Source organism: Natator depressus, chromosome 2, assembly GCF_965152275.1.
Source record: "Natator depressus isolate rNatDep1 chromosome 2, rNatDep2.hap1, whole genome shotgun sequence".
NCBI classification, from domain to species: Eukaryota; Metazoa; Chordata; order Testudines; family Cheloniidae; genus Natator; species Natator depressus.
The window spans coordinates 47,241,013-47,253,176 of NC_134235.1; the positions used below are offsets into that span (position 1 = coordinate 47,241,013).

General features: G+C 37.6%; 1 protein-coding gene across 3 annotated transcripts in view; it reads right to left on the reverse strand.

The window, feature by feature from the left end:
- CPNE3 (copine 3) overlaps positions 1 to 12,164 on the reverse strand; it is a 64,723-nt gene that overhangs the window by 19,055 nt on the left and 33,504 nt on the right. For all 3 annotated transcript variants that reach the window (XM_074944146.1, XM_074944145.1, XM_074944147.1), the window contains 4 exons: positions 8,711 to 8,782; positions 7,743 to 7,826; positions 6,561 to 6,650; positions 476 to 574 (listed from right to left, as the gene is read on the reverse strand). In XM_074944146.1, the coding sequence (XP_074800247.1) occupies positions 476 to 574; positions 6,561 to 6,650; positions 7,743 to 7,826; positions 8,711 to 8,782 (345 nt within the window). The remainder of the gene's footprint in view (positions 1 to 475; positions 575 to 6,560; positions 6,651 to 7,742; positions 7,827 to 8,710; positions 8,783 to 12,164) is intronic.

Genomic DNA, 12,164 nt, shown 5'->3' on the forward strand with positions numbered 1-12,164 from the left:
AGGAAATAAAGACCCAAACAAATGAAAATGCTAGGTTGATTTCTGTGCACTAGTAGCTAAAATCTTAAAGTCTTCGTTCAGATTTATTCAATTACTTACTCAAGTGAGCAAGAACCAAACCTGAAAATTAAGGATAAAGTAAAATCTGACACAATAAGTTCAGGCTTTGGCCTTTTAACAGCAGTGAAATTTATAGTGTATTCTGCATCTTGACGATTATGGATTGGTGAAATTAATTTGGCCCAACAACTTGGATTTTCAGACACAAGCCGTTACAAAAAACGAACAAAATATTAAAGCCTGTAAAAGTAGATTTATAATGGAAATGCCAACTGAATGTGAACTGAATTGGTGCTACAAGCACTGCCATAAGGCAGTTAAATATTGACAATCAAAGATACTTTGTAGTCTTTGCTCAAAATGAATAAAGCAATTTCACAAAAATGCTCAAGAAACCTAGAGGCTTTGGACTTACCGGTGATGATCGAGAAGCTTCCTTCAGTTTTGACATCGTGGTTAGAAAACTCCCTATGAGATCATGAGACCCATCATTGTCATAATCATAACACTCTACCTAAAATGAAGCATTATCCAGGATTAGCGAGAGCCAACACTCTATCAAAGTGATGTTGCAATGACACTTCTATAACAAAGAAAAAAAGGCAGGTTTTTTTGATACAGTTAGGATTTCAAGTGTGGCAGAAGTTTGCCCTCTGCCATAGACTTAAATTCATGGGGAATATATACAAGTGTCTGAAGGCTAGGCTTTACCAACTGCAGAAAGAAAAGGGAGTCTTACCTACTACTGAACCAGATCCTCCAAGCTGCTGAGCATCCTCATCTTCACGGAAGTCAATGAGCATCAAATGTTCAGCATTTTACAGGATCAGGTCCAATATGGTTGGTTAGGGCGAATGCTACTATTTTATTCTGATCATTTTTATGAAAAGTCACTCCGTGGTGCCTAGTCTGTGCGCCCTTCTGCCGTTATAGACTGGAAGCCTGATTTTCAGAGATACTGACATTCAACTCCTATTGATTTCAGTGGGAGATATGGATGATCAGTACTTCAAGTCAGGCTCCGGGTGGTTAGCAGGAGAGCAAAAGCAAGTGGACTGCATTACTGATCCAGAGAGGGGCTCAGAGACAGAGTTCAGTACCTTTCACCGCTGATAATAGAAGCGAGACTTGAGAGTTCTCTCAAGACCAGCAGTCTTAATTATCTGTAAATTTATAACTTCCTCAGAGATAGTATGTTGGCTAAAATCCCTCTTTGCCTGTATTTACAGCCCAATGGTAAGACTTTACTGATCAAATCAATCCACCTTTAACCTTAATGCCTTTCCTTTCTCACTTACTCTTCCTTTCTTCGGTTATTTTTGCTGTTTAACAGGGTTGGTTGGCAGACTGTCAGTTTATTTAGCCCAGCTCTATTTTTCCATTGTTGTTTTAACTTTTGTGAAGAATCTGCTCACATACATATAAAAAGTAATAAAATGAAAAGGCTATGACTGTTCTCCAGAATGTCTTAATTATAATTCTGAATTAAGTTTGTATATTTAAACTGACATTGCACAAACCACCTTTGTCTATTTAAGAATGATTTTTTGCTCTGAGTATAGGTAAGATGACTTATTAAAATAACAGCTTCCTAGTTCCAAAATTTCCATTGAAGCACTTTTCCATTATTCAGGATAAATATACAGACCCTGGACAAAAATTTTCCTAAACAGATTCAATCTAAGCCATGCTGCTGTTCTCCATGCTTTTCTTTCCTACTCCCCATTAAGACAAAGTATTATACTGTACACTAGCACATTAATAAAGTTATGTTTTCTTTAACGTTTCATTTATGACTGAACAAAAAAAAAAAACCCACTACCTTAATAAAATCTTGGGCTTCTGAGAGAAAACTGCCTGCATAACACATTTCATATTTCTACATTACTGCCTTTTAGATTGAAAGCTCTATAGTGCAGAGACTGTGCTTTCTTCTGTTGGCATAGCTCCTAGATACATTTTGGCTACCACTGTAATATAATACATAATACATGCACATGCATTGAACACCAATTCATACTTCATACAGGCAACAACAGTATCACAGATGGAGAAACAGATTTCAGCACAGGCAGATGTGATGCAGATTATTTAGGCTCTCTTATGTTGAGCCAATCAGATGTTCACCTAACCAAGCAATTGGTGGAATTCTTAATACCAAATATATTTTTTTCATTCAACAGTAATAATAGCTTGTTCCAAGGTTATCATAAGTGTCTTTTTTATTTAAAGACAGAATACATTTCTGGGAGTTTGATATATTAAATACATCTAGCCCAATGTTTCTTTTGAGATCAAAAGGTTGACTGCTCATGCAACAATCTTGGTGGCTCCCTGTAGCAACATAAACATTATCTTTGTTCCCCTCTGCTCTCCTCAGAGCTGATGGATTCAGGCATGCTAGCTCCAAATGAGAGAGACTCACATTTCTGGTACAGAACGATATTACTGACTCACTGCAACACACACACAACTTAGAAATAAATTAATGAGATAGTGTAGCAAGTTGATTTGTGCATTACTGCTGAATACACAAACTGAGCGACTCAGTGTGTGAAGAGGCATTCATACTGAGGAAAGCTAAAAAAGTCATTTTACTTACTATAATAAGATAGCCTGTTATGCATGCCACTGTGTGTATAAAAGCGTTAAAGCATTGTTTAATTCTTCTTCAAAACATTACCACAATTTTACTGTCTCATCTGAAAGTAATTTTAAATCCATAAACTACAATTTCAAAATAAAATGCAGCAGAGATTAGAATCTATCCGGCTTTATTTGTGTAAATCTGGAGCCATGGAAACCCAGTTACTCTGGATATATACCCATGTAACTGAGTTCAGAAACTCCACAGCAGGTTTTATTATACACCTACACAGTGTATTCTATTGGGTGAGAAGATTACATTTTGGATCATCCTGAGCCGAAAACAACCCTATCTTAAAGGATTTATTTGGTCAAGGAACTACAGTTTTAGTGGGGCTATTTAATGGAAATGAAAAATTCATCTATGACATGTGAAGAAGAGCTCTCACTAGCTCTTTCCCTTTTTTCCCCCCAGGTTGTCAGATTCTGGGCTTACTTATAAAGGTAATCATTACTCTGCTTTATAACTGTTTTATTCTGTGCAGGTTTATACCCATAGTAGCTACATATGTTCCAGTTGTGCATTAAGCAATGAAACTAATGTTTGTCGCATGTGATTTATTCTCTCTTGCATCCTCTCCCCAGGATGGAAATAAGTGCTATGGTAAGTGCTATGGTATATCTTGTTTTGATAGGATTTTGTCTAAATGTACACACTGCTCTGACAGATTGGGGAATATGTCTATCAATTTATGAATTCCATTTTGATTTTGTGAATGCCATACTATACTTCAACTGCCACTTTGAATGTAATCTTAGGGCATGTCTACCCAGGGACACTCAGGAAAGTTAAACTGAATTAAATGAAGGTGTGAAAAATTTAAATTTAAAAATTTTCCTTCACACTAAGGCCACCTTACTTCCAAATGAGACTATCCATTTAAGGGTTTAACGTGATTTAACCAGTGCCGTAGAAACTGAGGATCGATGAATTGGTTTACCACCCTGGATTTGGCAGCTTCAGTTGAAGCTGAAATCAGCAAGATGAAATTCAACAAAGAGAAGTTTAAAGTATTATGCTTAGGAGGGAAAAAATCATATGCACAAATACAAAATGGGGAAAAACTGGCTAAGTGGTTCTAGAACTGAAAAGGATCTGGGGGTAATGTAGAGGATCACAAATTCAATATGAGTCAACAATGTGAGGCTGTGATGAAAAAGGCAAATGTCATTCAGAGATACATTAGCAGGAGTGCCATATGTAGACCTGGGAGGTAACTGATACAGTACTAGTGAGGGCTCAGCTACAGTACTGTGCCCAGTTTTGATCATTGCACTTTAAGTAAGATGTGAAAGAGAGTCCAGAGGACAGCAACAAAAAGAGAAAGATATTTAGAAAACATGACCCATCAGGAAAGGCTGAAAGAACTGAGCATGTTTACTCTAAAAAAAGGGAGAGAATTAAAAGGGGGACATGATGAGTCTTCAAATATGTAAAAGGGTGCTGCAAAGAGAATGGTGATCAATTGTTCTTTATGTTCACTGAGGGTAGGACAAGAACTCTTTGGGTTACTTTGAAGCAAGGGAGATTTAAATTAGATATTTGGAAAAACTTTCTAATTATATGGGTAGTTAAGTTATGGAATAGGTTACCTAGGGAAGTCATAAAATCCTCATCACTGGAGGTTTTTAAGAACTAGTTAGACAAAACAGCTGACAGGCACGGTCTAGGTATACTTAATTCTTCCTCAGCATGGTGACTGGGGGAAATCGACTAGATGATCTCTTGAGGTTCCTTCTGGCATTACATTTTTATGATTCTTTGATAGAAAGCTTCTCTTGCTTTGTAATTCAACCAGCATGATTGCTTCTGTAACTTGGAATTTTTGTTTTGCAGGAAATTTTGACACTTACATCTGTTTTTGTTCCAAACTGGAACAAAAAAAACAAAAAAAAACAAAAAAAACATTTTGAAATTTCCCATGCATTGGAAGTTTGAAAAATTTCGGTTTCTGAATTTATTTTTTCATTTTTACATTATTTCACGACATGCCAATGGTATTACTGCATAATATACTCTATTTCATGACAGATCAGTAGTAATGTAAAAACAAATAAAAATGAAAAAAAAAAAAACAAAGTTAAATTCAAAATATAGTTTCAAATTTTCCAAAATAGATTTTTTGTTTCAAAATATTCTCCCTGCAAGAATTCATGCTGAAATAAAAACTTCTGAAGCATTTCAATTTCTACATAAAAACAATTTCCATCAGAAAAAAAAGCATGTAACAGAAAATTTCTGGTTTCAGAGTAACAGCCGTGTTAGTCTGTATTCACAAAAAGAAAAGGAGTACTTGTGGCACCTTAGAGACTAACCAATTTATTTGAGCATAAGCTTTCGTGAGCTACACGATGAATGAATCCGATGAAGTGAGCTGTAGCTCACGAAAGCTTATGCTCAAATAAATTGGTTAGTCTCTAAGGTGCCACAAGTACTCCTTTTCTTTTTGAGAAAATTTCTGACCAGCTTTAAGCCTGAGCATAGGCTTGAAGAAAATTGTTGTGTTTCACCTTCTGTCTTTCGGCCTTAGCTTTTCCATCACTAGTTCTCAAGTTTCCGCCTGTCATTTGATGCAGGGTGTCAAAAAACCAAGAACTTTTGGGTGATGACGACTAAGGGGGTGTTTGGGGGTCAGGGTGTCAATGGTTGCAGATAATGTTCAGTAAGGATTCACTAGACTGACTCCTTGTCCTGTGAGTGGAGCCCACCTTATCCTCCCAGGCTTCTTGAACCATCCTTCTCTACAGAGGAAAAAGGACTGAACCATCACAGATTCAGTTAGGACAAGAAGGCAGGCAACCCTGCATTCATCTTGTCTCCGAACATCAAATCCAAAAGTGGTGCTTAAGATAAGGCATGTTCATTTGAATTCACTCATCTGACAACAGAACCCAGAGCTGAAGCTAACAGATTATGATGCTCCTTTATGGACCAATGACTAAAGGCAGCGAAGGACGTCAATGGCAGCAGAGATCCATTTTCTTGAAATATGCTGCCCGTGTTGTCACAATGTCTCTGCTTTGGGAGCTAGTGGAGTGAGGAAGGGAGATACTACTGAACAGTTAGTAGTGAAATAATTACATTTGTAAAATGTCCTCCTGACTAGAGGATTCCAAATTAAAATATTTCAAATACTAGCTCTATACACAAATCAGTTAATGTTAAAAACAGCTTGGCATCAGAAGGTTTTGTCTGGGTAGATCCAGCGATTCAATGCTAATGCTTTGCTACTGTGCTTTATTCATGGGAATCCCCATGAACATTCATTCTACTCCTCAGGCTAGCAGGAACTGGGACTATTGTGTAGGTAATATCTAAGCAATGGAGAAAAGAACGAAGCAACTGGTCAGCAAAGTCCAGTTGAGCAGGCTGAGAAGAGGACCTGATGGCTGTGACACACATCCAGGAAAGAAAGGGAATTAAACAAGTGTGAAAGACGTATAAGGCGACAGACAGTCATATGCAGGGGAGCAAGAAAGAGTAACAGCCAAAAGGATTCTAACTGACTGTAAATGTGCAAGTAGACAGCCCATACTTTTAACAAGTCTGAGAACTGATGCTGTGTTAACACTAATTCAAAGGAAAAATTGGAGAGAAATACACATTTACGCTAGGTTAATCGGCTTCCCTAACTCTGGAAGTCAATTTGACAAAATTTTTAGGAGATACTGTAACACAAACTATCAGGTCATCATTATCATCATCCCTGTTTTCTGTTACTTATAATAAAAACCTGTATTTTGAATTTAACTTAAAACTAAGAGGATAAACAAGTTAAATGAATATTCATTATATTTGCCAACTGTTCTCTAGATACATTAAGGACAAATGCAATGCATCATTTAAATATTACCTTGATTGTTTTATCCATATCACTGTAACACAGAGAATTGAGAGGTATTTTAAAGGGCTTCCAGACAGGATTCAAGTTGTTTTTTATAACCTGCCAAAAAGATTTGATAAAATAGCATTGTTAGCAAGGCAAGATGGAGAGGGACTATCAGTTTTGCCCTGTTTTTATTCCATAACTATAACAAATATGGAAAGTGTTGACCTGTGAGGCAGTCACAAAAAACATGTACACATGACAAGGATATAACAAGACCCGGATCATCGTAACAGGAGAAAATTTTGTTTTAACACCAACGCCTTGGAGGAAGTTGGATGCTGCTGCTCACTGCTAGGTCAATATTTTCCAAAAGGGAAATTTAATCTATCATGCCATTTAAATCCCAAACTGGAGAGGATGTAACATTCCAGTACCTCTGTACTGGAAGATCCAAAGCATAGGCAGCATTTTGCTATGTACCCCCCCATCTTACCAGTAGAAGCAAGACAATGGGGTAAAATCATCATTTCCAGAAGTTACATTTCACTCCACCAAATGTGTATACTGAAACACCATTTCCAGAAGTATTTCCTCCAGAGATTCAAGGGTTAAGGGAAGGGGGCGGGGCAGAAGAGATGTGCAAGTCAGCAAAGGCCACTTTATAACCTCCTCATGTCTATCAAGCAAAAAGAATCTTAGTGCTGTAAGGGACTGTGCCTTCCTCTAAATTTGTTCATTATTTAAATACTGATTGGGGCTTCAGGCTCTCCTATAAGTATTTAGTAATAAGTTATACACTTATTTTAAGTAGTAAATATCAGACCTAGCTGAAGTTGTCATTCTCCGATATTAATAGTAATATTATAATAGCATCTAGGTGTTCCTACCAAAACTAGACCATTATGCTAGCCATTACATACATCTAAACAATCGCTGCCCACAGGGTTTACAATCTAAACGGACAAGAGTAAGAAAAAGCAGTATTATCCACATTTGAGTGCCAGAGACATTTAATGACTTTCAAGTCACACAGAAAAAAGTTTAACAGGAGATCTGAGTTTTCCCATCTCTGAGACCCAGTTTGGCGCCTTAACCACAAGATCAACTCTCCTGCTCTAAAGGTGCTGTACCTTTAGTGCTATGTTATACATTTAAAATCAGATTAACTCAATAAAACTCTAGTTTCTTGTGAACAACCTCCCCTACCTCAGTTCTGTGAACCATTACCCAGTTCCCTTCCGAGGTCTGCTTGTGGAACTCCAAGTAAGGGTCTGACTTTCCAAAAATATCCTGAGTTTAAAAAATAGGTAGTTATCACATGGCATGAATGTTATCAAACACTAATTAATATACATAGTCCGATAAATGGAAGATAAACAAGAGACTCTTTCCTAAAAACTATTAAACATCTTTCTGATGAAGAATACAAATCACTTTTCAGGTATCATTCTCATTATTGCTTTTTAAAACAGGATAGTTTACATTAGCAAGCCAAAGAATTATACAGCTATGAGTAGATTAGAAATATTCTTTAAGTGTAAGGTGAGATTCTGTGCTCTGTAAACACTGCCAGACAGTTCCATCTCAGGGCAATGGGACCACTAGGTGTATGAAGGGCAGGACCCGAATTCAAAGCTGCCTAATTAGAGCATTATAAAAATGTAAAATAGAAGCATTTCTTCCCTACACACTTATTTTTAACATCTATTTTAGAATTTCATAGAGCAATTAAAGCATTTAGAGATTCTAATGCCAGCCCTGAAGTTGTTTCTTTATTATAATGGATTTGCCCACTCTAACATATACTTTGTCTGAAAGTGAACTTTCTACAGTTATTTATTTTAGTAAATAAAATTAAAATGCAAAAGCATTCACACTAATGAAAAGATACAAAGCTGGGATTAATTTATATGGACAGAGTTAAGTCTTGTTCAAAGAATATTTTGGGCAATATACCTGTCTCATTTTAGAATTAGGTCAAGATTCATTCTAAAAACTTCAATGTAATTCACAAAATGTTCTGTTTCTATAGTTTTCTTCTACTGTAAGCAGTATCTTAGTAGACTTAATTTCTTCAGCAAAGAATCCCAGAATAAATCAAGCCCTGTCATTATTTATTTATAAGAGCATCATTATTTTAATGCTTTGTTATTATAAATACAACTGTTAAGTACCTTATTGTCTAGTTTCCTTGCTTCTATTTCGAACAAGACCACTCTGTTATCCTTTACTTCTTCTGCTGTAATCTAGGTAGATAAAAGAAGGACGAACATTTACTCTGTGTTCAGATACTATATACTTCACTAATATTATTCACAACATACCTAGAAAGGGTAGATGTGAAATATTTTATTTAAATATAGAAGTACTTGAAGATCCTTGGATGAAAAGGTAGGACACAACTCTGAAGTGTTTTAAAAACATCAGGCAAGCCATACAACTCCTATGTTAGTAGGTAAATAGTCTCATTTTACAAATGAATAACCCAAGATACGGATGTTAAGATTCACATTTTCAACAGTGGCCACTAACTTTGGATGGCCCAAGTTGAGACATACAGGTCCTGATTTTCAGAAGCAAGCACCCATAATGCAGCTGAAGTCAACAGATGCTGAGAGCGTTCAATACCTCTGAAAATGGGCACCAGAAGTTGAAACCCCAAAAAAGGGACCACTTTGAAGATTTTGGATTATTTATTTGCCAAATGCCACAGACCCAGTGCCAGAACCAGGTATAGAACCTACGAGTTCCAACACCAAATGTCCCTGCTCAATGAGATAAAAGAGCTTGCTGAACTAACTGTACAGAGGCACATTTTCAGAGCTTCTCTCACATCCACTAGATGGCGAGATCTGTCTTTATGCAGTTCAAGTTCAAGCTTCTAAACGGTTTTCATATTTAAAAAAAAAAAAAAACCACTGTGGTGCACCACACTTGGAAACCTGCTAAACTGTGGTTATAGCTAGAAGGCAGTCAGCATTCTAAAAGGAATTTTACTGCCGTTCTGTCATTTTCAAAGGCAAAAAAGGGATGCTCGGTGAGGTCTTTAACTCTATAGGCAGATCACAGACTGAAGTCAAAGTTTGTCTGTTGGTCTCAACTTTATAACTAGCAAATAATAGTCTGTGGGAGGTATCATCCTCAGACGCAGCGTACTCTGTTCCATTATGTACTTGACCAATTCTGATATAGGAAGAACATGCGGCTAGTAACAATAATGCCATTTGTATCCAGTCCTCTGAACAGCAATATCACCACAAACTTATGGACATCTTTGAACAAAGTATTATAATAGCAGCTAGAAATCGTACATGGATCTTGGGTTGAAAAAAAAATCTCTTATACATGGGAGGTGACCCCTGCAAGTTTGCCAAAGGTCATGCTTTTTGGCTACAAAGTCACTTTCATACACAATTTGGAAAGTCACCAATTTTAGCTGAATAAAGTAGACCAGATTTCTACATTTCACTGTATAGAGTAGAGGTGGTGCAAACTAGGGCACTAACATTGTAGCCTGAAGAAAGTGTACAGGACATATGAAGATAAGATCCTTGTGCCTCTGAATAATGTTTAATTTCCTGGTTGGCAGTATCCCACAATACTTAATTAACAGACTCAGCCTGTTAATTGCTGATCTCAATGGAGCATTTCCATTAGAATTGCATTGCCAAATCTGTCCATCCATTTTGCTAACATCCATCACCACTGTGAAGAATTTGAGAGATCTGTATTAATTTTATGATTCATCTTTCTTTCTCCCAGTGAGTTTGCTGGTTATTTTGATGCTGGCTAAAAGGTAAAGCTAAATCAGCCTTAGTTAGCTCTGGTCTACTCTACAAACTTATGTTGGTATCAACTTCTTCGCTCAGGGGTGTGAATTTTCCATATCCCTGAACAACATAGTTATATTGACCTATCTTCCCATTGTAGACAGTGCTATAATGACAAGAAGGCTTCTCCTGTGAGCATAGCTACTGCCTCTCAGGGAGGTGGAGTACCTATGCGGGAGCTCTCCAATCAACATGGGTAACGTCTTCCCTAAGTGCTACAGCGGTTCAGGGTGCAGCTGCGCTGCTGCAGCACTGTAAGTGCAGACAAGCCCTTAGCTTTGGTCTGCAGGAACCCAGACAATGGCTGTAGACAGCACCAAATGCTGACGCTCAGATGGACAATACACTGAATCCATTGCTGGAAGTCTGCCTCTGTCCCACCTGGGAAGAAGTATAAGCCCAACTGACCAGGTTGTGTTGCTCCAGGACAAACACAGGGACTTTGAAAAGATAAAAGACTACCTGTGAACCTGGGGGGCGGGGCAGGGATGGACAGAGGGAACCACAATAACTGAAGAATCAGACAGAGGGGTAAAGGTTGCACTCCCCAATGCTGGGGGTGGGGGGAGGGATTACTCGGACGGGGGCTACCTAAATTACAAGGAAAGGTTAACGTTTAGGTAAGATCTATATGCATATTATCTTCTGTTTGATTTTTTTTCCCCTCTCCCTTTGTTGTGTCCCTATAAATAAATCACACTGTCTTCAACAAGCTGTTCTGTCACTTCCTGGAAACAAGTTGAAGCAGGAGCCAAAATCCAAGTGGACCTGCCAAGGATACAGTTGATGAACATGGGTGCTGTGATCTGGGAACCCAGCCTAAAAGTGGTGAGAGATATAGGAAAGAAGTACAGGCACAGACCCGTCACTTGCATTAGGGTGCCCACAGAGAGACCGAGTAAGGGAATCAAAGATACAACTTGCCATAAGCCATGACAACCAAGTGATCCAGGAAACTACAGACCTGTTAGTTTGACCTCAATGAATGCAAGATCTTAGAACAAATTTTGAAAGAGAAAGTAGTTAAGGACATAGGGGTAAACAATAATTGGGATAAAAATAAAACATGGTTTTACAAAACGTAGATTGTGCCAGACTAACCAGATTTAAATTTATTTATTTATTTATTTGGAGATGGTAACTCACTTTCTAGACAAAGGAAATGCAGTAGATCTAATCTACCTGGATTTTTAGTAAGGCATTTGATACAGTTCCACCTGGGTAATTAAATTGGAGAAGATGGGGATTAATATGAGAATCGAAATGTGGGTAAGGACTTTGTTAAAGGCGAGACTACAATGGGTCATACTGAAAAGCGAAATGTCAGGCTGGAAGGAGAACTAGTGAAGTTCCTTGGGGATCTGTCTTGTGATCAGTCTAATTTACATTTTCATTAATGACCTTGGCACAAAAAAGCAGTAATGAGATAATAAAATTACGATGTTGGGAGGTATTTACTCATATGGAGGAGGACCAGAATATCAAATATGGGATTAATAGAAATGGGATGAAGTTTAATAGTGCAAAGTGAAAGGTTTTGTTGTTAGTGCTTAAGTGCATGAAATTTTTACTATAAATTGCGGACATATCAGTTGGAAGCAACAGAGAAGGAGAATGACCTGGGTATATTGGTCAATTACAGAATGACTATGAGCCACCAATGTGATATGGCAGGGAAAAAGCTAATGCAACCCTAGGATGCATTAGCCAAGGTATTTTTAGTAGAGACAGGAAAGTGTTATCACCATTCTGAAAGGCACTGGTGAAATCTCAACTGGAATACGGTGTGAAATTTTGA